The sequence below is a fragment of the Canis lupus genome, chromosome 7 (assembly GCF_003254725.2).
Source record: "Canis lupus dingo isolate Sandy chromosome 7, ASM325472v2, whole genome shotgun sequence".
Lineage (NCBI taxonomy): Eukaryota > Metazoa > Chordata > Mammalia > Carnivora > Canidae > Canis > Canis lupus.
In genome coordinates, this window is record NC_064249.1 from 42,836,818 (window position 1) to 42,859,932 (window position 23,115).

A 23,115-nucleotide genomic window follows, 5' to 3' on the forward strand; every position below is an offset into this window, starting at 1 on the left:
AATTTTGAACTACTTTTCCCAGCTTGCCTCGCGCAGGGAGGAACCGGGGAGGGGCCAGGCTTCCAGGCCCCGGGGACCCAGGGCTACTGGGAAATGAAGTCCGCTTCCTGCTCGCGCTGCTCGCCTAGGGCCGCGCAGGGGTCACGTAAACAAACTACAGTACCCGGCGGTCCCCGCGCGCGGCAGGTCCGGGCTAGGCTGGGGCCGGGTTCGCGGTGCTCGCCGAGGCGGCGGCGGCGGCGGCGGCTGCGGCTGGAGGCGCGAGCCGGAGCCCGCGACGGGGCCGTGGCTTGTCCGGGAGGGTGGCGGGGAGGGACGCACAGGGAAGATGGCGACGGCGGGCGCGAACGGGCCCGGCTCGGCCACGGCCGCAGCTTCCAATCCGCGTAAGTTTAGCGAGAAGATCGCGCTGCAGAAGCAGCGTCAGGCCGAAGAGACGGCGGCCTTCGAGGAGGTGATGATGGACATCGGCTCCACCCGGGTGAGGGGCCGCCGGGCCGCGGGAGCCCAGAGAGCTGTCTCGGAGCTGGGGACCGGGAGGCGGGGCGGGGGCGGGCGCCGCGGCGAGGGAGGCGGAGCGGGGCCGCGGCAGTCCGGGAGACGCGGGTGGAGGGCCGCGGGGGGGGTGTGGGGGCGGCGGGCCCGGCTCCCCTGTCGACGCCCCGGGGACGTTCCTGCACTGGGGCGGGGGCATGGTCCGGGTGCCCGGCCCGGCCCCTCCGAGTCGGGGATCTCCAGCCGGTCGCTCTGCCCCGCGGGGCCACTCTCGGCACTTGCGTCCCTCCGGGAAAGGGCCCCTGAGTGGTTTGCGCCGCCGCGCTGGGTCTGCTGGGGCAGGAAGTCCCCTCCTGAGTCCCTTCCCTTTGCTTCCTTTTTCAAATATTTCTTGTGGTTTTCCGACGAGAATGAAGGTGAGGTCCATTGCTTACGGACTGTGTTTGATGTTTTCCCTGGCCGCCGCGGAGGGGAGGTGGGATTTTGAAGCTGCGAAGCGGGTAACCAGTTGGCGACAGGTTAGGTTTGCTGAGCTTTCTAGGAAGACGGCTGCTTTGTGGTCAGTTATAAGGTGCCTTGGAGGGACTTTTCTGTGTAGCGGATATTCATTCCCACATAGTTCCAGGAGGGAGGCATCCTGGCAAAGTTGGCTTTGGAACCCCTCTGGCCTTCGTTTTTTGTTTCCCGGGACTGGATGTCAGAGGGAGTGAGGGTGGGGAGTCTGCCCAGCTGGTATGCAGTCCTAATTTAGGGACACTTTACTCTCAAAACAGCAGGTGAGGATATTGCAGTGATCCCCTAGGGCAGGGAGGTAGAAGGAACTTTCGGGGAGATGGTTCAGAGCTCTCTGCTGATCTGACGGGTTGAGTCTATGGCTGTGGTTCTGCTGTATTCTTGCTTCTGTCTCCCCTGTTAGTTTTTCTTGTGTTTTTTCCCCCCCTTTTGGTCTCTGGAGACCGTGTGTCCTAGTTTGTGGGAGTCAGAACAGAGAGACGTGGGGAAACAAATGTTGCACACATACACAACTCCCTCTAAATGCCACAAGGATCATGATCTAACTGCTGACTGCTCCCTGGAGGAGCTTTTGATCATGGTGAGTGTGGAGGCAAGAAGGTAGGCAAGAAGCTCGGCTTGGGCCTCTATCCTCTGTCTGGACTGTAACTCCAGCAGAGGCATGGTGGGATTTTAGGGTTTGTGTGTGCAAAGAGAAGGGCTGGGAAAAGCTCAGAGCTGAGGCCTCTGACTTTCTAATGCCTCAGTTTGTCGAAACGCCCCCTCCACCCATCTTGCAACTGCAGGGTTACTCCTCTGCTGCACATACATGTCTAGTGGGCATACAAGGCCAGGGTGTCGGTACCCAAGGGTCTAAAGCTAGAGATAAGAGATCTGGGGCTTAGCTTGTTATCTGGCTAGGAGAGGGCTCCTTTGAGGCAGATACAGCTTAAGGTCCTCTACTGCTGAGAGGCTGGGGTTAGCACATGTATTAATAGCAATCTTGAGTGGCCCAAAGGTTTATATAGTGTCTGCTACACTCAGTGGGTTGGCCTCTTGGAACAGAAAGTTAGTTCTGATGTTGGCCTGTGCACAACACTACATGATCCCCGAAGCTCATCAGCTGCCCTGGGTCTAGTTTTTGGCTGGTTGCAGTTGTTGAGCCCCAGAAGTAGGTGTTCACCTCTCACAGAGGGACTTAAGATCTGTAGACAGACTGACGCTGTGCCGGACTGAGGGTTGTGGCTTCTCACTGCAGTGCTGGATACGTTTCCCCACTGTGGGGATCAGGCCAGGGACATGGCTCTGCCCAGGCTTAACTTGGCTATTGATCCTCCTCTCACCACCCTTCTCAAAGCTCCCCTGCCAGTTTGGGGGCTTTAGAGCTAGGTGGAAGAAAACTGCCTCCTGATTTTGGCACTGGTTTTCCAGCTAGGAGAGCCATCATTTCCTAGATGTTTTAGGGTGGTGCAGGATCTGCATAGCTTTCCTAATGCTGGCCAAGTGGCAGAGCCTAGAAGCCTGTGCCCTCCAGAGTGGGAGGGAAAGAGGCTGTTGATAATGGCTCTGTGGCATCCACCTGTGGCCTTCCCTTCATGTTCCAATTAGTCCTGGACGCATCTGGGAGGGAAAGCAGAGATGCCTAATAGGCACCCTTCCCAGGAGTTAAGTCATATGACTAGCCTGGGGGCTCCCGGCAAGCCCTCGGGGACTCTGTTCAGGCTGATGCCAACCGGGACAGGCCCTGAGCAAAGTGTCAGGCCCTGCCTGGCAGGGTAATGCCAGCCATGAGTGCTGTTGGTGGCCTGCAGAAGAGCTGGGCAGATTCCACACCCTGTCTGCCCAGCTCTGGCTTTTCTTTTGGCAGCTTTCCTAAATGCACCAACAATAGTGGCATACCCTGGGGAGAGATGGCCAGAGTGGCCAAAGAATAGTAACGGTAGTCAGAATCTTTCCTGACTTTCCCACTTGTCCTCCATGTCTCAGTTACAGGCCCAAAAATTGCGATTGGCCTACACGAGGAGCTCCCATTACGGCGGCTCTCTGCCCAACGTGAACCAGATTGGCTGTGGCCTGGCCGAGTTCCAGGTGAGTGGACAGCAGCCCAGGGGGAGCACAAGCTGTCGGGCAGCTTCCCCTGCTGACTGACCTATCTCTTTTGGCAGAGCCCCCTCCATTCGCCTCTGGACTCCTCCCGGGGCACGCGGCACCACGGGCTGGTGGAACGGGTGCAGCGAGACCCCCGAAGGATGGTGTCCCCGCTCCGCCGCCACCCCCGTCACATATCCTTCACCAAGGATTCGGGCTGTCTGCAGGGTTGGGGACGGGATTCCGCGTGAAGGGACACTGCCTGTGGGTTGGGCCCGTCGTATGCCAGCCTCCCAGGAAAGCCGCCATCCAGCCTGTGTGGCTGTGCCTCATTCTCTCTGGCTGTGTGCAGCCTGCTCTTTGCTGCCAGAGCAGGACACATGTCTCCTGCCGAAGGGGGTTTGGTCCCCCTTTCAGTCGCTGAGGTTTCACGACCTGATTCCCAAGCCCTGTCCAGTTACTCTCCCTTGTTCTTCCAACTCGGCTGGGCATGGTTCACTTTTCCATCCTTCAGCCCTATCGTTGCTACTTGAGGAAGAGGGGGGGTACTTGCTTGTAAAAATGACTCATCAGTCTCCTCCAGTATTCTCCTCTCCCCTGGTCTCTGATCCTCTGCCCCCCTCATCCTTGTCTCCTTAACTGGTGCGGCTCACGTCGACAGCTCTCCCTATAGTCCTGCCTACCTATCTCCTCCCCCGGAGTCCAGCTGGCGGAGGTCAGTGTCTAGGGCAGACAGGATCTCCTGTCTACTCTCTGACATGTCTTTGGGGGAGCTTGGGTCGGGGCTAGGCTCTCTGGGCAGGCTTGGAACAGTACCTGCTCCATAATGCAGGGCTGGGAGGGGTGAGGGCAGGTGTAGTAGGTGGGTCAGAGTCCAGTCTTGGCCATGTTGACACGGGCAGCCGAGCCTCCCAGGCCAGCCAGTGCAGGACCAATGGTAACTGTGGCTGGCTGGGGTGTGTGTGTTGCGAGGAAGAATGACTGCCTCTCAACAGAAGTGGGTGCCAACTGCACGGTTTCTGACGCTCAGATTTCCGAGTCTCTCCTATCTATGGTGTCCTCAGTGGCCAGTTGCTGGGCTCCAGGATTCCCATTCAGCTTGTCCCGACAGAGACAGGTTGAGAATATCCAGATCTCTTAGCTTGATTGTGGGAGAGGGGTCATGGGTCACAGGTAGCAGAAGAACCAGAAAGGAGGCACCGCGCTGGGTGCCCAGCCCTGTCCATCTTGGCCTGGACTGCACGGCTCTCTCCAGCCCCTTTCCTGTCTGTTTGCCTTTCTCCTCATGACCTTGTGTTTCCACCCCAGGACGATGCCCTGGGGCAACTTCCCTGCAGAGAAGGGGCAGTTGTTTCGACTACCATCTGCACTGAACAGGTGATGGCCCTGGCCTTCTCTGTGCCACGTCTCTTATCTGTGCTTTCTGGGCCCTGCTCCCTCGCCCCACCCTGTCCCAGCCCAGCCAGTGTTTTCCCCCACTGAGCAGGGCACAGGAACCGGGAAGACGGGCACAGGTGCCAGCTCATGTCCTCCACCACCCCCCACCCCCCCGCCACAGGACAAGTTCTGACTCTGCCCTTCACACCAGTGTGATGAACCCCAGCCCTCAGGACACATATCCAGGCCCTGCCCCTCCCGGCATCCTGCCCAGCCGCCGCGGAGGTAAACGGCCCTGGCCCCGGGCAGGGAGTAGCCTGAGAAGCTTTGGTTCGAAGTGGGTAGAGAAGTATGGACTGTACCCAACTCTACTGCATCCTTTGTAGGTTTTTTGGATGGTGACTTGGGCTCTAAAGGTATGTTTTTCTTGCCATTTGTGGGTCCTGATACCCAAGAACCTCTGGGCTGGTGTTGGGGGCTTCATGTCGGGCCTGGAAGCAGGGCCGGCTCCCACTCGCCTCTGCTCCCTCTCCGGTCTGACTGGCTCCTTCTCCAACCCTCTCATCGCCAGTCTTTCTCTTTCAAGTCCCTGCTGTTGAGGAGAACTTGCTAGATGACGAGCATCTGCTGAAGCCATGGGATGCTAAGAAGGTCAGTGTGATGCCCTGCCCTCTTCCTTCTGTGGGACAGGCCCCTCTCAGTCCTCCGTTCCCACATTCTTTATCTCTCCTCAGCTGTCATCCTCCTCCCGACCTCGGTCCTGTGAAGTCCCTGGAATTAAGTAGGTGCCTCTGTGAGGTTGGCCAAGGGGCTGAGGGAAACGTGGGAGGCCAGCCTCCATGCCCTTCCCCGACCACCGCCCCCATCTACGGCTCTCCTCCCGCAGCATCTTTCCATCTCCCGACCAGCCTCCCAGCGTGCCCGTCCTCCCACCTGCCATGAACACAGGCGGCTCCCTACCTGACCTCACCAATCTGCACTTTCCCCCACCACTGCCCACCCCCCTGGACCCTGAGGAGACAGCCTACCCCAGCCTGAGTGGAGGCAACAGTACCTCCAACTTGACTCACACCATGACCCACCTTGGCATCAGCGGGGGCCTGGGACTGGGCCCGGGCTCGGGCTATGAGGTGCCAGGTGAGTGGTGGTCCTGGCTGTGTGCTGTGGAGCACTGCCCGGCTGAGGGTTGAAGGGGTGTGGGTCTGGCGCACCTGGGAGCCCAGGGACCGTGCACACCAGCCCTCCCCAGCATTCTCTCAGGCAGACGTGAGGGAGGGCAGCCCCCAGGTGGGCCATGCCAAGCTCACGGTCAGGGACAGAGCAGGGAGGACATCGTGCTGCCACCTTCATAGTCTGGTCGCTGCTACCCGTTCTGGGCGGAGGAAGGCCCGGCTCCCATCGGTAACGTCGGCATCTCTGCTTTTTGTCTGTGTCTGCAGGACTTCACTCTCCTCTCAGCCATCCATCCTTGCAGTCCTCCCTGAGCAATCCCAACCTGCAGGCCTCCCTGAGCAGCCCCCAGCCCCCGCTCCAGGGCTCCCACAGCCACCCCTCCCTTCCCGCATCCTCCCTGGCCCGCCATGCACTGCCCACCGCCTCCCTGGGCCATCCCTCGCTCAGCGCCCCAGCCCTCTCCTCCTCCACATCCTCCTCCTCCACTGCCTCTCCTGTGCCGAGTGCCCCCCCTTACCCCACATCGACCCCTGGAGCCTCCCCCCGCCACCGCCGCGTGCCCCTCAGCCCCCTGAGTTTGCCCGCGGGCCCAGCTGACGCCAGAAGGTCCCAACAGCAGCTGCCCAAACAGTTTTCGCCAACAATGTCACCCACCTTGTCCTCCATCACTCAGGTATGCGTGGCTGCCTTCCGTCTATGTCCGTTGGCTTCCCCCCCGCCACGTGTTCCCTCCCACCTTCCTTTCTTCAGACACCCCCTCCTCACTTCTGTGCTCCCCTTCCATTCCTCTGTCCCTCTCACCTCCTGCCTGATGGGTACAAGCCCTGGGTAAGCTCCCCGGTTCCTGTCCCGACCCCGCCTCTTCCTAGCAGTCTCCTTGGACAGGTGGTATCCCAGCTGTGAGCCTCACATCCTCACCTGTAAAACAAGGATGCTGTTGTAAGGATCACAGGAGTCACGTACGGGACATGTTTAGGCTGTGCCCACCCAGGTGCATGCTCCCCAGATGGTAGCTGCTTCTTCTCTTCTCCCTCTTCTCCTCATGCTTCTTTTCTTTCCTTGTCTGTCTGTCTCTCATGCCTCCATCCTGTCCCATGCCCGCTCCCATTGCTGTCCTTCCACAAATTTCATAGAGTCAGGGGCTCTCGATCCTAGAGCCTCGTCTCTTCATGTTACAGATGAGGACCCTGCCCAGAGGGAAGGTTCACTGTGAGCTTACTCAGCAAGTTAGGAAGAGTTGGGAGCAGGCTGAGAACCTAGCAGGGGGCTCTTCCCCCAGTGCTGAGTTATGTGGCTCCCCACCCCCTCACCCAGCCCCCACCCCCCTGCCCTGGTCTGCACCTCTACTGCTTCCTAGGATGTGTGTTCCGGGTTCCATCCCTACGCAGGCCCCTTTCCCAGAGGAAAGGGTAAGCCCGGGCCAGCACAGCTCTGCTCCCTTGGAGCTTAGAGTGGCCTGACCTCCCTCCCTCCTGTAGGCTCTCCCTGCCACTGGCCTCAGGTTCAGTGCATGTGGACGCTTGCCTGTGGGCCCTGCTGCTGCAGGCAGTGTGACAGTGCACAGCTTTGGAGCAGTTTCCCTCTGCCGGGAACCTGGGGCCTCCTGACACTGGCCTCACTCAGTCGCTTTCATTTTGTGTTTGAGTGTCGGCACCCAGCCCCGGGGCACCCCACGGAACACCCCCCCACAGAACACCGTCATGTGTGCGCTGAGGATGGTTGCAGCTTCACAGGGTGGGAAGCCCTGACCAAGCTCCCCTGGGGGGCGTTCCTGAGGGGTAAGTATCTCCCCCTCTCCTTGCTTCTCTTTAGGGCGTCCCCCTGGATACCAGCAAACTGTCCACTGACCAGCGGCTGCCTCCATACCCATACAGCCCCCCGAGTTTGGTTCTGCCCAGCCAGGCACCCACCCCAAAGCCTCTGCAGCAGCCAGGGCTGTCTTCTCAGGCCTGTTCCATGCAGCCCTCAGGTGGGCAGCCCCCGGGCCGGCCGCCACACTATGGTACACTGTGCCCGCCTGGCTCCAGTGGGCATGGGCAGCAGTCTTACCTCCGGCCGATGAGTGACTTCAGCCTGGGAAACGTGAGTACCCAGGTCCCTGGCTTGGAAGCAGGGCAGGGGTTGGGGGAGGCTCAGAGAGGCCAGTGCAGGATCACTGGTGCACTCTGAATTGGGGAGATCCTCGCTCCCTCCAGATAACAGAGCACTGCCTACCTGAGGCTTCTCTCCTCCTGCTTTGACCCCTGCTCCTGCTCCCTCCACCCAGTGAGCTCTTTGGTGACTGCTGCTCTGCCCTGAGTTCTTCCTGGCATGTACTTGCTGTGTCGCAGGAGGCATGGTACCCATACCTACTCCGGGCCCTGTGCTCCCTTCTGTTGCTTTGCCTGTGGCCTTCTTTCTGTCTCTGCTCTTATTCCTGGAGTCCAGGAGTGGGGGTGCTTTGCAGGGCAGGCAGGGTGGCCGGGACACCCTGCTGTGAAGCTCTCTTCCTCAGGGTTTGTCTGTGCGTCCACAGCTGGAGCAGTTCAGCATGGCGAGCCCATCAACCAGCCTGGCGCTGGATCCCCCCAGCTTTTCTGAAGGGCCTGCATTTTTAGGGGGTGAGGGACCAGTGAGTAGCCTCCAGGACCCTCATGCCCTCAATCACCAGAACTTGACCCACTGTTCCCGCCATGCCTCAGGGCCCAACATCATTCTTCCAGGTGAGCGGGTGGGTGGTGACAGGGCACGGCAGGAGGCGATGATACATTTGCTGATGGGGTGGGAGATGGAGGGGTCCCAGAGGAGTTCGAGGGTCATGGGTCCTCACTCATCTCTTCTGCCTACACAGGAGAGTCCTCCCCAGGTTTCTCTAAGGAGATTGCGGCAGCCCTGGCTGGAGTGCCTGGCTTCGAGGTGTCAGCAGCGGGGCTGGGGTTGGGGCTGGGGCTGGAGGAGGAGCTGCGCATGGAGCCACTAGGCCTGGAGGGGCTCCACATGCTCAGTGACCCTTGTGCCCTATTGCCTGACCCTGCGGTGGAGGACTCATTCCGTAGTGACCGGCTGCAATGATGGGCCTCCTGGGCACCCCTCTCCGTGGCCCTGCCCCATCACTGTTCCTTTCCTCCCTTCCCCCTGGCCAGTAGACTCCACTCTGCCCCAAGATCCTCTTTCTAATGTGAATGAGGGATCCCAAGAGTGAGGAAAAGCAAAGGATTTGTCCAGGTGGCCCCTGAATTCTGCACAAGGGGTGGGCCTAGGGGAGCTCAAGGGAGGGCCTAAAGCACTTGTAACTTTGAACCGTCTGTCTGGAGGTCAGAGCCTGTTGGAGAGCAGGGGTGGAGGGGAGCCCCGGAGGCAGGGCTTGCCCAGATGCCTAGGGGTGGGCAGTGCCAGCCCCTCCTCACCACTCTTCCCGTTGCAATGGAGAGAGCCAGAGTGGATATTATTTTTTATTAAATATATTACACGTTAATAAAAAAATTATATCAAACACTTGGTGTGGTTTCTACTCTTGGGGATGCATTTGGGAATTTAGAGGATCCTGGGGGTGGGGTCCTCATCACCTTCTCATCACTGTTGGGGCCCCAAGCCTCAGAATTTGTACCCAGCATCGAACCCGGGAGTCCAGACTGAATGTAGGCTCCCAGGGCAGCACCTGTTCCCTCCTGTGCCCTCCCACCTGTCTGTCCCGGCTGAGTCAGTCGTGAGGCGACTGCTGCCTGAGATACCTGGTGTTTCCCCAGGGGCAGCAGGCCCCCAGGTGAGGGCGTCTCCCCAGGATGTCCTACCTGCTGGGGATGCCAGACAGGGCTCGGGTTGGTCTCCCCTGCGTCCCGGCCTTTGCAGCCTAGAGAACCTGGAAGACGAGTGGTCCAGGGCCAGCCTCTGACCTCACTCCAAGTTGGCTACCTCCCCGCGCGTGCCCTCCCTGCCCTGAGTGCTGGCCTGCTCCCAGGGTTCCCGAGGGGTGCCTGTTGCCGCCACAGGCTGCCAGCCCCGCGCCCTCTCGGCGTCCATCCCACTGGCTCCAGCCTCGGCCCCCGCTCCCCTCGGGGCACACCCCGCAGCTCCGCCCTCTCTTCCTCTTTTCGAAGCCCTGCTCTTTTTCAGAAAGGGAACTGAGAGCTCGCAACCCAGGCCCGCAGGGAATGCAGAGCGCCTTAAGCCTGGAAGTCGGGGCGTCGCCGGGTCGGCGCAGCCCGGCCCCCACCCCCCACCTCTGGCCACATGTGACCGGGCCCCCGGGAGGGACGGGCGCCGTCGCCTGCGTGCAGGGGGCCCTCCCGGCCGCCAGGGGTCGCGCTGCGGGCGCCGAGCGGGCGCGGCGGGGTCACGGCCCGGGTGGGGGGGGTGGGGGGGCCGCGGAGAAAGCGGGGCGCGCCGACGAGCCCGGCGCGGCGCCCGGGCCGCCTGTGCCTCCGCCCGCCGCCCGGCGGGAGCGTGCCGAGCCGGGCGCCATGTCCGGGGCCGGGTAGCCCGCCGCCCGCCGCCCGCCTCCGAGCCGCCCGCCCGCGGGCCGGGGGGCCGGGGAGCCGCGGGCCGGCAGGTAGGGCCGGGCTGGCGGCGGGCGGGGAGGGGGCGCGGGGAGGCCGGGGCTCCGGCGGCGCAGCTGGTTCCGCTTCCTCCGCCGCGGGGAAGTGAAAGCGCGGGGAGCCCGCGGGACAAGGGCGGGCGCGCAGGTGTGCGGCGGCCGGAGGGCGCTCCCCCTCCACCCCGCCCCGGGCCCCCCGCTCCCTGCCCCCCACGCTGCCCGCGGCCGCGGCTCCCCCCCGGGGTGGGGACGGACGGTCTGGCTGCGTGTGGCCGCGCTGGGCGGCGAGGCGGGGTTGGGGGGCCCGGGCGGGGGCGGGGCAGGCGGGGGGAGGAGGGCCGCGCTGCCGGCCTGGCGGTGCCCCCGCCGCACGCCCCGGGGCCGACTTCCGCCCGCGCAGCTTCCCCTCCGGGGTTTCGGGAAGTCCCCTCCCTTCCCCTCCCGAGCGCCCCACGCCTCCCGTCCGGTGCTGCAGCCACTCGCCGAGCTGCGCCCCGGCTCCGTGCCCCGGGCTCTGGGGACCCCCGGGTTAGGCCATGGCGGCAGGTGAGCACACAGGGGAGGCCCGTGGAGCGCCCTTGTTCCCCCGCCCCCGCGGCCGCGTCGGACCCAACTTCAGGAGCCTGGAGGTGGGAGGGCGCTGGTGTGTGGGGTCAGTGCACCCGCAGGCAGGAGGACACCCGAGGCTGGTGGAAAGACACGAAAACTTGGATTTTCTGGGCCTTCCTGGAACCCGGGGGGTCCTCTTGAAAACGTAGAGGTGCGCTCTTTAAGAACCTCTGCTGGACCATGAGGTTCTAGTGATGTCATCAGGAGGGGTGGGAAGGTCAGAAACCCCGAAAACAGACTGTCAGGTTGGCGAAGTCACGGCAGGGCCAGTGCAGGAAAGATAGTGACCTCGACTGTGGGGAGTGAGGGCGGCCGGGCCTGTGTAGAGGCCGCAGCAGCGGTTCGAGGTCAGAGCCCCCGGGCGGCTGCTGCGGTCAGCTGTGCGCGGGCGTGCTGCTGGGGCGCTGCTGGGGCGCTGCTGGGGCGCTGCTGGGGGAGAGGGCTGCTGCTGCTCGCGGGAAGGGCCGGGTCCCTTTAAGGGTCTGGTGACGTCACAGGCGGGAGAGCTCGGGGTTGGCGGACCTCTGCGACCCTCCCCTCCCCTGTAAGGACTGGGGACAGGAGGGAGCGGAGGGGGGCCTTGGTTGCCTCCCTTCTTCACCTCTGCCCCACTTGACCGTTCCAGATGCAGTGAGTGAGGGGGGGGCCATGGCGGAGGAGCGGCCCCCCCGGCTGGTGGATTACTTCGTGATAGCCGGGCTTGCAGGGAACGGAGCTCCCATTCCCGAGGAGACACGGGTTCCCGAACCCAGTGGGCCCCTGCGCCCTCCCCGGCCAGCCGAGCCCATCACAGACATGGCGGTCATTGCTCGGGCACTGGGCGAGGAAGTGCCCCAGGGCTACACCTGCATCCAGTCCTCCGCTGGGGGCCACCCCTTGGAACTCAGTGCCGGGCTCTTGGGTGGAACGCAGCCCGTCATCTGCTACCGCAGGGGCCGTGACAAGCCCCCCCTCGTGGAGCTGGGGTGCGTGCCCTTTCTGTACAGGCACCAGGGGAGGCAGGGTGAGGTGGGGGCTGGGATGAGAGCAGGAAGGGGGCAGGGGTGGGGGGATGCACTTAGTCCCCACGTGGAATCAGCGGGTAGACTCTGCAGCTGCTTGCTAGCTATGGGATCTTGGCCAGGGTGGTGAGCCCTTGTGGGCCCATGTCCCCCTTCAACGGGGAGAACACCTCCGCAGGGTGCTTGAGAAGACCCAACAGGGTCATCCGTATGTGGGATGTGGCACACAGTGAGTCCACGGGAGCCTTTCCCCGTCGCATTTGTGAACAGTTAGGAGCCACAGAAGGCTGGAGGGCAGAGTCCAGCGAGAAGTGGGCCCTGGTGCTCGCTGTGACAAGACTGGTCAGTAGGACTTGCCCCGAACCCCTGACCTTTGCCCTGCTCTCCATGTTCAGGGTCCTGTACGAGGGGAAGGAAAGACCCAAGCCTGGCTTTCAGGTGCTGGACACAACGCCCTACAGCCACTCGGCCAACCTGGCCCCTCCTGGCCCTGGGCACCCCCGCACCTACCTCACTTGCCGACGGGCAGCAGAGGGGGCAGGGCTGCATGCCCTTGGCATCACCGACGTCTGCCTGGTGCTGCCCAGCAAGGGGGAGGGCACTCCTCATACTTACTGCCGACTGCCCCGCAACCTCAACCCTGGTGTGGTGAGCAGGGCCTGTGGTGTGCTGGGGTGTGGGCGCTGGGGCAGAGAGGCTACCTAGGGCTAGAGGGCTTCCGACACCTGCGGCAGGCCTTCAGGGGTGACTCTCCTCTTGGGGGACCAGGATTCCTGGGAGGGCTTCTTCTTTTTCTTGAGATTTATTTATTTGAGGGGCAGAAAGTGAATGAGGGGAGGAGCAGAGGCTCAACTGACTGAGCCACCAGGCACCCCAGGGTTGTTGGGAATTTTAAAGACAAAAGACCACTGGAACCCCAAGCTGGCTGGGTCACTTAGGTGTCTGACTCTCCCTCTCAGGGTTGTGAGTTTAAGCCTCGCTCTGGGGCTCAACACTGGGCATGGAGCCTACTTACAATCACTTTTTAAATAAAGAGAAAGATTGCTAAGGGATGGTAGACAAAATGGAGCCCAGAAAACTTTGTGAGTGTGTATCTATGTCTTGTCATTCTTGGGACAGTGGGGTCCAGCGGTATACCTGTGCTACAAAGTGGGCCTAGCCAAGGCCCACACTCTGGTCTACGAGGCAGGTGAGTGGCCCCCGTGTGCCTCCAGACCCTTGCTCCTTCGTGTCCCCCTGCCCTGGTGCCTATTGGCTGGCAACATCGCCATGCTCAGAACTCGCTTCTCCTTTGCCACCTGGCTTTTCTCTGGCATCTCCTGGGTCCCCCCACAGAGCTGCTGGGCCGGTACCCTGAGGAGGACAATGAGGCGTTCCCCCTGCCCGAGTCCGTACCCGTCTTCTGTTTGCCCATGGGAGCCACTGTTGAGTGCTGGCCTGCCCACACCAAGTACCCCGTGCCCGTCTTCTCTACCTTCGTGCTCACGGGTGCAGCTGGTGACAAGGTGGGTGAACAGCATGCCGTGCCCAGGGGTCCAGCTCTGCTGAGCCCACCTCACGGCCTCTCTGCCCCCCGCCAGGTGTACGGCGCTGCCCTGCAGTTCTATGAGGCCTTCCCGAGGGCCAGGCTGTCGGAGCGCCAAGCACGGGCCCTGGGGCTCTTGAGCGCCGTGGAGCGGGGCCGGGCGCTGGGGGGTCGGGCAGTGCGCAGCCGGCGCGCCATCGCTGTGCTGTCCCGCTGGCCGGCCTTCCCCGCCTTCCGCGCCTTCCTCACCTTCCTCTACCGCTACTCCGTCTCAGGCCCCCACCGCCTGCCCTTGGAAGCGTGAGCATGGCAGCCCCCGCTGCTGGGCAGGGGTGACGAGGGAGGGCCAGGCGGGCGGAGGAACAGGGACAGGATCGTGCAGTCTGTCCACCGGGAAAGTGCCCCTGGCTGAGGGAAGAGTGGGGCCTGAAGCCTGGTTTACCCTGGCCCGGCCCCAGGGCAGGGGCTGTGCTGAGTTTAGGGACTACGAGGTTCTGGTGCACAGGTGAAGAAGGGCGGAACATGGGCGGGGGGCTGGGGCGTCTGCCTCTGACCCGGATCCCTCTCTTTCCCAGGCACATCTCCCACTTCATTCACAACGTCCCCTTCCCTTCCCCGCAGAGACCTCGCATCCTGGTGCAGGTGAGAGCTGCCACCCAGCGTGGGGCTACCTGGGCGGAGGGAGTTGGCAGGGGCCAGCCTCTCATTCTGACCTGCGGCTCTTCTGCCTCCCAGATGTCGCCCTATGACAACCTGCTCCTCTGCCAGCCTGTATCCTCACCCCTGCCGCTCAGGTATGTGTCCAGGTTGGGGGGAGGGCTGTGGCTACTGAGGACCTGGTAGGTGCTAGGCAGGTGGGCATGGCCATTGAGGTCTGCACAGGTCAGGCCCTAGCAGTATCTGCGCCCTGTGTCTGGGGAGGGGTCTCCTGGGCACCCTGGTGACCCTGCCCCTCTTGCACTGCCTGCAGCGGTGCCAGCTTCTTGCAGCTGCTGCAGAGCCTCGGCCCCGAGCTGGCCATCACGCTGCTGCTGGCTGTGCTCACGGAGCACAAGCTGCTGGTGCACTCGTTGCGGCCTGACCTGCTCACCAGTGTTTGTGAGGCCCTGGTCTCTGTGAGTGCCGCCCTGCCCAGCCCACCTTCCCTGAAGCTTTTCACACGTGCCCCCACCCCTGTCCAGATTCTACTTCCTTTACCTTCCTCTGGGGTTTGGGGGGCACAGTCTATACACAACTTGCATCAGGGGCTGTTCTCGGGATCCCACCTCCAGCAGCTTCCATGACCCTGGCCAACACTCCGGCCACCCCCCGCCCACTGGTTCTTGTTCCCTGCCGCTCCAGATGATCTTCCCGCTGCACTGGCAGTGCCCCTACATCCCGCTCTGTCCACTGGTGCTGGCAGATGTGCTGAGCGCCCCTGTGCCCTTCATTGTGGGTATCCACTCCAGTTACTTTGATCTGCACGACCCGCCTGCTGATGTCATTTGCGTCGACCTTGACACCAACACGCTCTTCCAGTAAGAGGGCTGGGTGTCCATCAGTCAGGGCTGCTTGCAGAGCTGTGGGCAAGCAGTGGGAGAGACCAGCCAGGAGCCTCACAGCCCTTCCTTCCCTCTGCTCATGTCATAGGACTGAGGAGAAGAAGCCACTGTCTCCTCGGACCCTGCCCCGCAGACCTTACAAGGTTCTGCTGGCAACTCTGACAAACTTGTACCAGCAGTTGGATCAGAGTGAGTACCCTGGGCAGGGGTGGGTGGGACTGGGAACCCACCTGACCAGGGGACCCCAGGCTGGAAGGCCTGTGCAGAACCAGACCTCACTCGCTTGAGGAGGTGGCCAGGATGCCAATTTCCCGGGAGTGTGGGGACTGCTGCATCACGATTCCAAATGTGTGCGTCAGGGATGGGGTGGTGGTGGTGGTGAGTTGGGGGGGTGGCGGGGGGCAAGGGCTTGGGGGCAATCCAGTCACTGGGGAGGCCTGAAGAGGATACCTACCAGGGACGCCTTAGCTTCAGCACAGGTGTGGGAGGAGAAGGGTTGGGGCCAGCCCTGACCCAGGCTGCCCTGGTCCCCAGCATACACAGGGCCCGAGGAGGAGGCGTCCCTGGAGTTTCTGCTGACAGACTACGAGGCAGTATGTGGCCGCCGGGCCCGGCTGGAGCGCGAAGTGCAGGGAGCCTTCCTCCGCTTCATGGCCTGTCTGCTCAAGGGCTACCGGGACTTCCTGCGGCCGCTCACCCAGGCCCCCTCGGAGGGTGTTCGAGATGTGGACAACCTCTTCTTCCTGCAGGGTAGGGAGAGCTGGCCCGGGGTGGGGGTCGGGGGGTAGGCTCCCTGGCTTGTTCTTCCACTGGTACCAGCCCTGAGCCTGTATGGTCCTTGGGGCCTTGGCTCTGCCCTCCGAAGGCTCAGGGCTTGGGGTAAGCAGCCCGTAGGCCAAACCATCCCCAGGACCCTGACCTCAGGGCTCCCCATCTGAGGGAGCAGGTGCAGACAGAAGGGAGGGACCCCCGGCCAGCTTGGCACCTGTAGTTGTCCTGCCAGAGGGGCCCCGACTGGGTCCCAGGGTCTCAGGAAGGTCGTGATAGGGCCTGTGGCCTGCTGAGCCCCATGGTCCACATTCACTCCCAGGCTTCCTCAAGTCCCGGGAGCGCTCCAGCCACAAGCTGTATTGCCAGCTGCTGCGCACACAGATGTTCTCCCAGTTTATCGAGGAATGCTCGTTTGGCTCTGCTCGGCACGCCGCCCTTGAGTTCTTCGACTCTTGCGTTGACAAGGTATTGGATGCTGTCCCCCTGCCCATAGTCACTGTTAAAAGCGCATCGTCTCACCAGTTGTCGGGGCCACACAGCTGTCTGCCCTCCCATTCCTGACTCCATCCCCGGCGATGTCTCCAGGATCTTGGGGAGCCTGAGTGCCTGTGCTTCTTCCCCACAGCTGTGCTTTTCAGGGGTGCTGTCCTCTGGATGTTCTGGCTCTTCCCTGTGCCCACTGTCTCCATGCTCACTCTTACCGTCCTGCTTCAGGTCCACCCGGAGCAGGAGAAGCCTGAGCCCACACCCTTGGTGGAGCTTGAGGAGCTGTCAGGGAGTGAGCTCACCGTCTTCATCACACCTCCTGAAGAGCCTGCAGCGCCTGAGGGCAGTGACTCCACCCCCCAGTACTGGTGAGAGCCTCTGTTGGGAAGCCTAGGCCATGGCTGGCTGCTCATCGACCACTCCTAACCCTGCCTCTTTCGGCCCCTCCAGCTACGACGGGTTTCCCGAGCTGCGGGCTGAGCTGTTTGAGTCCCCTCGTGAGCAGCCTGGTGCTCTGCCTGTGCCAGGCCCATCCCGCAGCGCCCCCAGCAGCCCTGCCCCTCGCCGTACCAAACAGGTAACAGGGATGTGGGCCCTACAGAGGCACCTGACTCAGGCCGTGTCTTCGTCTGTGGAACGGATCTGATAGTACCTATGCTATTATTAGCAGGTTTCTTTCTTTTTTTTTTTTTTAAAGGGAGTCTAGGAATCAGTAAACTAGAGAAGAAAGGTTTTATTTTATTTATTTATTTATTTTATGATAGTCACAGAGAGAGAAAGAGAGAGAGGCAGAGACACAGGCAGAGGGAGAAGCAGGCTCCATGCACCGGGAGCCTGACGTGGGATTCGATCCTGGGTCTCCAGGATCGTGCCCTGGGCCAAAGGCAGGCCCAAACCGCTGTGCCACCCAGGGATCCCTATTAGCAGGTTTCAATGTGCCTGGCCCATAAAAAGCACTTAAAATGTTAGCTGTTAGTGTCGTCCCCATCACTTTTGTCTTCCGAGCACTCTGGGAAGGTGGGGGCCCCGGCTCTAGAGCTAGGCCACGGTGCCAGGGATGAAATGAACCCTGTGTGCAGCATCCCTCCTGCCTTCTCAGAGCACAGACCCTGGGGAGGGTGCCGCTTCTCCCACCCCATCCCCAGGCCTGCTCTGGCCTGGTACCGTCCTCACCAGGGTGTGCCCTGCCCCATCCAGGAGATGAAGGTTGCGCAGCGGATGGCGCAGAAGTCAGCAGCTGTACCCGAGCTGTGGGCGCGCTGCCTGCTGGGGCACTGCTATGGGCTGTGGTTCCTGTGTCTGCCTGCCTATGTGCGCTCAGCGCCCTCCCGCGTGCAGGCCCTGCATACGGCCTACCAAGTGCTGCGCCAGATGGAGAGCCGCAAGGTGGTGCTGCCCGATGAGGTGGGTATCCACGCCCAGCCCCAGGGAGGCCCCTGAAGTGGTAGGGAGCTGGGCAGGTGCCTGTGACGCTCATTGAGTATGTTCAGGGTGCATCCGTGAACCCCAAGGGCGTAGATCAGCAGGAAGGGCAAGTAGCTCTTCTCTGCAGTACCCTGGGAGCTGTCCTGGGCTGGTGACGTCTGCAGGACCTGGGGGTTGGGGATGGGAAGGGGCCCCTCACACTGTCCTCTCCTGGCCCAGGTGTGTTACCGCGTACTAATGCAGTTGTGCTCCCATTATGGGCAGCCTGTGCTGTCCGTGCGGGTCATGCTGGAGATGAGGCGGGCAGGCATTGTGCCCAACACCATCACTTACGGCTACTACAACAAGGTACTGAAACTGTTTGGGGTAAGATGGCAGCCGGTGCCAGTGTGGATACAGGGAGGATGCTGCTCCCTCATGCCCCCTTGAAGAGTGACCATGGAAAGTCCACAGGGCCCTGTAACCCCTGTCAGCCACTGGACCATTGGAGCGGTTTAGCACCAGATAGCATCCCTCCTGCTTGGCAGCTTACTCATTCCTCATAGCTTTGATGGGGTGGCCGGGCAAGGACTGCTACCCCCCACTGGTAGCCATGCTGTCAGCCAGCGTGCCAGGCACTGTTCCAGACATGTCATGTGTTTTCTATCCTTTCATCGTTTCCGCAGCCCCGCCTCCCTCTAGCCCCATGTTACAGGTCCAGGATCCCATAGGGAAGAGGTCAGGGAGTCAGGACATGAACACAGACATAGTGATGTTTTGTGTGTCCAGAACTTTAACCACAATACAAAAGTGCCTCCTGGTTTTTATGTGATACAACTCATGACTAGAAACATGAAAAAACTTCTTCAAAGCCTTATGCTTAACAAGTAGCGGAGACTGCATACAAAGTATCCGCATAGCTTCTGGCTTCCTTCAGCTCCCTCAGAGTGGCGGTGGCCGAGCCATCAGCAGAACAGACCAGGCAGGACATCTGCAGGGGGAGATGGCCCCTGGGTCCCTGGTGTCCCTGGAACAGGCAGTGGCCATCAGGCTAGAGTCAGGGTGTGGAAGTAGGCCATGTTGATGAGCACTGTGCTTGGCAGGCTGTGCTGGAAAGCAAGTGGCTCTCTGGTACACCGGGTGGGCGCCTGCGCTGGGCCAAGCTCCGGAATGTCGTCCTGGGGGCTGCTCAGTTCCGCCAGCCTTTGAAGGAACGACGGCGGCAGCAGCAGCAGCAGCAGCAGCAACAGCAGCAACAGCAGCAAGCAGCAGCACAGGAGGCAGGCAGCTCCCAGACAGGTGGGTAGGAGACCCGGAACCTGCTTGGGGACATGCAGCCAAGCCCTGGTGGGGCAGGGGCACAGAGAACTGGTGCTAGCTTCATGGCTGGCATGGGTTGTTCTGGGGACCTGGGTGTTTTGGGGACAGGTCTGTGCACTTGGCTGGTCACGAAGGAGAGGATGTTCGGTCTGGGAGGAGCCCTACAACCCCAGGCCCATGCAAGAAGCCCTGTTTTGGGACAGGGTGGGCTTTCTGGTGGGCTGTCTTCAGCCTCCTCCTGGTGTTTGCAGAGCCCTATCTCGAGCGTCACTCCCCTACCCGCCCACTTCAGCGCCAGACTACTTGGGCTGGTCAAAGCTTCCGGGACCCAGCTTCACCCACAGGGCGCCTGGTGAAAAGCGGCAGTCTGGGCAGTGCCCGTGGGGCCCAGCCCACCGTGGAGGCCGGCGTGGCCCACAGTGAGTGCCCAGCCTGACCCATACCCCGGCCTGCTCTCCTGACTGCTTCCCAGGGAGAGAGGAGGAGAGCAGAGCCAGGCTCCAGGGGCCCTCTGTGGGGTGTGCTGTAGAGGATGGGGGACCTTGCCTGGGACATGTCACTGTGGTGGTAGTAGTGGCAGTGCCAGGGTCTGTGCGGCCAGGGGGTGTCTCCCTGGCTCCTGGACAGCGAGGCGCTGTCTCCTACGGTTCTCCTCTGCCCTGCAGTGATAGAGGCCTTGGGGGTACTGGAGCCCCGGGGGTCGCCTGTGCCCTGGCATGATGGAAGCCTCTCAGACCTGAGCCTGACGGGTGAAGAGCTGGCCCCTGGAGGCAGCCTGGAGGACTCAGGCTCAGCCCTGGGTGCCCAGTCCACTGAAGCCCTGGAAGGGCCAAGTGGGCGGGCGTCCAAGGCCAGTGGACGTCAGGATGAGGCCAGCACCCCCAGACGAGGGCTGGGCGCTCGCCTCCAACAACTGCTCACTCCTTCCCGCCGCTCCCCCGCCTCTCATGTTCCCCCACCTGAGCTGCCCCCCGACCTGCCTCCCCCCACCCGCCGCAGCCCTATGGACAGCCTCCTGCGCCCCCGCGAGCGCCCTGGATCCACTGCGTCTGAGGTAGCCAGCTGGGGTGGGGGGAGCCAGCTGTGGGGGAGCCAACGTGGAGGGGGAGCCAGCCACGGGGGGGTGTCCAGCTGCTGTAACCCCATGGGGCCCGGAGCGGGGCTGCTAACAGAGAGCCTCCTGCTGACCACTCCTTCTCACGTGCCGGCAGAGCTCAGCCTCTCTGGGCAGCGAGTGGGACCTCTCTGAGTCTTCTGCCAGCAGCCTGAGCCTCCGCCGGTCCTCGGAGCGCCTCAGCGACACCCCCGGGTCCTCGCAGCCACCATCCCTGGAAGTGAGGAGCAGTCCACCCACCTAGATGTGCTAGAAACATGCACAGGGCCTAGTCCCTCTGTCTCTCCATTGAAGGCAGGGGCTGCGGCACCTGCAAGGAGCTTGGACTCTTCAGCCTGGGGGGGTCTTCTTGCCTGCAGATCCTGCTGTCCAGCTGCTCCTCCTGCCGTGCCTGTGACTCACTGGTGTATGATGAGGAAATCATGGCCGGCTGGGCACCCGACGACTCTAACCTCAACACCATCTGCCCCTTCTGCGCCTGCCCCTTTGTGCCTCTGCTCAGTGTCCAGACCCTGGATTCCCGACCCAGGTGCCCAAAGCAGGGCCAGTGCTTCAGGGTGGAAACAGGGAGGCAGAGGTTCAAGGGCTGACCCCCGTTGTTCCCCCACAGTGCCCCCAGCCCCAAACCTGCCCCAGCTGGTGCCAGTAACAGCAAAGATGCCCCCACCCCTGGGGGCTCAGGCCCTGTGCTCAGTGACCGCAGGCTCTGCCTTGCTCTGGATGAGCCCCAGCTCTGCAACGGGCACATGGGGGTAAGGTGTGGGCCGCAGGGGCTTGGGGGACAGCGTGCATGTGTCTGTGTGTTCCCCAGTGGTGGCAGGGCATTATGAGCCCAGAGCTGCTGGATGAGGTGACTCAGTGGGAAGCATGGTCCTGGGGGTGGGGTCCTGGGGATGGGGCCTGGGGGGGGTGGGCACCCCAGGGGCATGGCCGGCATCTGCCCTGTACTGCTCTCCATCTTTATACCTGACAGGCTGTGCCCCGGCGGGTTGAGGGTGGGGCCTGGGCCTACCTGAGCCCCCTGGTGCTGCGAAAAGAGCTGGAGTCACTGGTGGAGAATGAGGGCAGTGAGGTGCTGGCATTGCCTGAGCTGCCTGCTGCCCACCCCATCATCTTCTGGAACCTTCTGTGGTATTTCCAGCGGCTGCGCCTGCCTAACATTCTGCCATGCCTGGTGCTGGCCTCCTGTGATGGGCCCCCACTGCCCCAGGTCAGTGCCCTTATGTGGCCCCGCTTGCTGGGTATGGCCCACCTCACCTCCTGGTGTCTCACGCCCCGAAGAGCTGGCACAGGCTCTTTGGGTCCATTGCCCCAGTCTGATCCCTGGCCTGTTCACTTTACAACTAAGCCTTCGTCTGCGGACTTGTGACGTGGCCTAGGTGCCCAAGGCCCAGGGTTAGATGCCTGTGTGGTGCCCAGTACCTCCCACAATGATTCCTGGATGTCTGTCTCTCATGACACCAGTATTTATTGAGCACCTTTCAGGTTCCAGGCAGTTTTTAGGCACGAGGGATGCAGATGTCAGGACAAATGCATGCTCTCAGAGCTTGCGCTCTTGTGGGGGATACAGGTTCCTTCCCCTTGTTTTTTTGGCTGCATCCCATGATGCCCCTCTCTCTCTCGGGGCATTGCTGGTCCATCTCAAGCCCTCCGCCTGCAGTTTGTGAACCTGCCTTTGTCTTGGCTCTTTACAGGCCCCATCTCCTTGGCTGATGCCTGATCCAGCATCTGTGCAGGTGCGGCTGCTGTGGGATGTCCTCACCCCTGATCCCAGTAGCTGCCCACCTCTCTACGTGCTCTGGAGGATCCACAGTGAGTGTGGTGTTTGGCCCAGGCTGGGAAGGAGTGCGTCCCACGCCCAGAGGGCTCAGTAATATCCTGGCTGCTTTCCTTTCTTTCACCCAGGCCAGATCCCACAGCGGGTGGTATGGCCAGGCCCCATCCCTGCACCCCTCAGCCTGGACCTGCTGGAGTCAGTATTGCGCCACGTGGGTCTCAATGAGGTGCACAAGGCTGTAGGGCTCCTACTGGAAACGCTAGGGCCGCCTCCCGCTGGTCTGCACTTGCAGAGGTATGGTGCACCTCTCTGGGAGGTACCTGGCCTGTCCCAGGCTCCATAACTCCTTCTCTCATTCATACCTTCTGCCTCCACTCCAGGGGCATCTACCGTGAAATCTTGTTCCTGACAATGGCTGCTCTGGGCAAGGACCACGTGGACATAGGTAAGGGAGCAGCAGGGGCCTGAGGAGTTTAAGTATTTGGGGCTGGATGTCGGAGGAGGGGGGTGGGAATCCTCCTCTGTTGACCTACTTTCATCCTCTTCCCTAGTGGCTTTCGACAAGAAGTACAAGTCCGCCTTTAACAAGCTGGCCAGCAGCATGGGCAAGGAGGAGCTGAGGCAGCGACGGGCACAGATGCCCACCCCAAAGGCCATAGATTGCCGGAAATGTTTTGGAGCACCTCTGGAATGCTAGGAACCCTTAAGCTCTCCTCTCTGGCCTGGGGTGGGGAGGTGAGGGAGAAGGCATCCTGGAGATAACTGCTCTCCTTACTCCTTTCATAGAGGAGTTGGAAAGCAGACCCAGCCCTAGGCTCCGAATGTGGGCAACAAAAGAGAGGAGGGACCCCTGTTACCAGAAGTCATGATGCCCCTATCTCCAGCCTACCCAGTACGCTTATGCTGATGTAGTACGATATCTGGCGGGAGTTGGCACAGCTCTGTTCCTCCCCAGATTACACCGGGGACTCTCCTCCAGGCCACCCACAGGTCTGTACTGCCCTGGGCATTTTCTAAGTTTTTGTTTTAAAAAACAACTGGAAAGCGACAGAGCTGCTGAGCCTTTGCCCTGAGTAGGAGGGAGGGATGTCATTCCTTGCCAGGCCGGGTGACAGGCCTCCTTTCCTGGAACTGCTGAAGTAGCCTGAAGCTCCCCACTGTCTACCTTAGTGTTTGTATTTTAAGTTATTTATTTTGGAGCCACAGCCCCCTTGCTGATGAGGTTCCTGGGGATGATGAGAGAGAAGGGAAATGGGGCACCGTGGTTCAGCGGTTTGTAGCTCCTGGAAAGTCAGGAGGGAGCTGAGGGAGCCCCATCCAGTCCTCATTGTTACCTCCACTGTGCCCAGGGCCCTGGCTGTGCAGTAAGGATTGTTCCTTGCGAAGTTTTGTTGGATGTAAATATAGTAAAAGCTGCTTCTGTTTTTTC

The 23,115-nt window shown here is 61.6% G+C and overlaps 2 protein-coding genes across 11 annotated transcripts; both read left to right on the forward strand.

Moving 5' to 3' along the window:
* The first annotated feature begins 209 nt into the window (after positions 1-209).
* Positions 210-9,097, forward strand: CRTC2 (CREB regulated transcription coactivator 2). 5 transcript variants are annotated; one of them, XM_049112625.1, is made up of 14 exons: positions 210-481; positions 2,974-3,075; positions 3,153-3,265; positions 3,725-3,790; positions 4,384-4,452; positions 4,634-4,737; positions 4,839-4,868; positions 5,024-5,103; positions 5,187-5,233; positions 5,339-5,589; positions 5,892-6,298; positions 7,438-7,707; positions 8,120-8,327; positions 8,456-9,097. In XM_049112625.1, the coding sequence occupies exons 1-14, from the start codon at positions 329-331 to the stop codon at positions 8,674-8,676; spliced, it is 2,121 nt and encodes a 706-aa protein (XP_048968582.1). In that variant the 5' UTR covers positions 210-328; the 3' UTR covers positions 8,677-9,097. The 5 variants fall into 5 exon arrangements, with proteins under 5 accessions (XP_048968582.1, XP_048968583.1, XP_048968579.1 ...); XM_049112626.1 differs by having other exon boundaries at positions 214-481; positions 5,039-5,103; positions 8,141-8,327; XM_049112622.1 differs by lacking the exon at positions 210-481 and adding an exon at positions 711-911 and having other exon boundaries at positions 5,039-5,103.
* Positions 9,098-9,989: 892 nt separating this feature from the next.
* Positions 9,990-23,115, forward strand: DENND4B (DENN domain containing 4B). 6 transcript variants are annotated; one of them, XM_025428890.3, is made up of 28 exons: positions 9,990-10,153; positions 11,373-11,712; positions 12,144-12,396; positions 12,868-12,937; positions 13,084-13,253; positions 13,329-13,573; positions 13,849-13,915; positions 14,009-14,067; positions 14,244-14,388; positions 14,615-14,790; positions 14,903-15,003; positions 15,349-15,564; positions 15,905-16,050; positions 16,300-16,439; positions 16,522-16,648; positions 17,269-17,475; positions 17,716-17,844; positions 18,579-18,774; positions 19,047-19,214; positions 19,461-19,849; positions 20,007-20,129; positions 20,269-20,438; positions 20,520-20,661; positions 20,883-21,119; positions 21,604-21,721; positions 21,815-21,980; positions 22,067-22,131; positions 22,238-23,115. In XM_025428890.3, exons 2-28 carry the CDS (start codon positions 11,396-11,398, stop codon positions 22,381-22,383), a joined length of 4,488 nt encoding a protein of 1,495 aa, XP_025284675.1. In that variant the 5' UTR covers positions 9,990-10,153; positions 11,373-11,395; the 3' UTR covers positions 22,384-23,115. The 6 variants fall into 6 exon arrangements, with proteins under 6 accessions (XP_025284675.1, XP_025284674.1, XP_035575040.1 ...); XM_025428889.3 differs by lacking the exon at positions 9,990-10,153 and adding an exon at positions 10,508-10,684 and having other exon boundaries at positions 21,051-21,119; XM_035719147.2 differs by lacking the exon at positions 9,990-10,153 and adding an exon at positions 10,508-10,684 and having other exon boundaries at positions 19,467-19,849.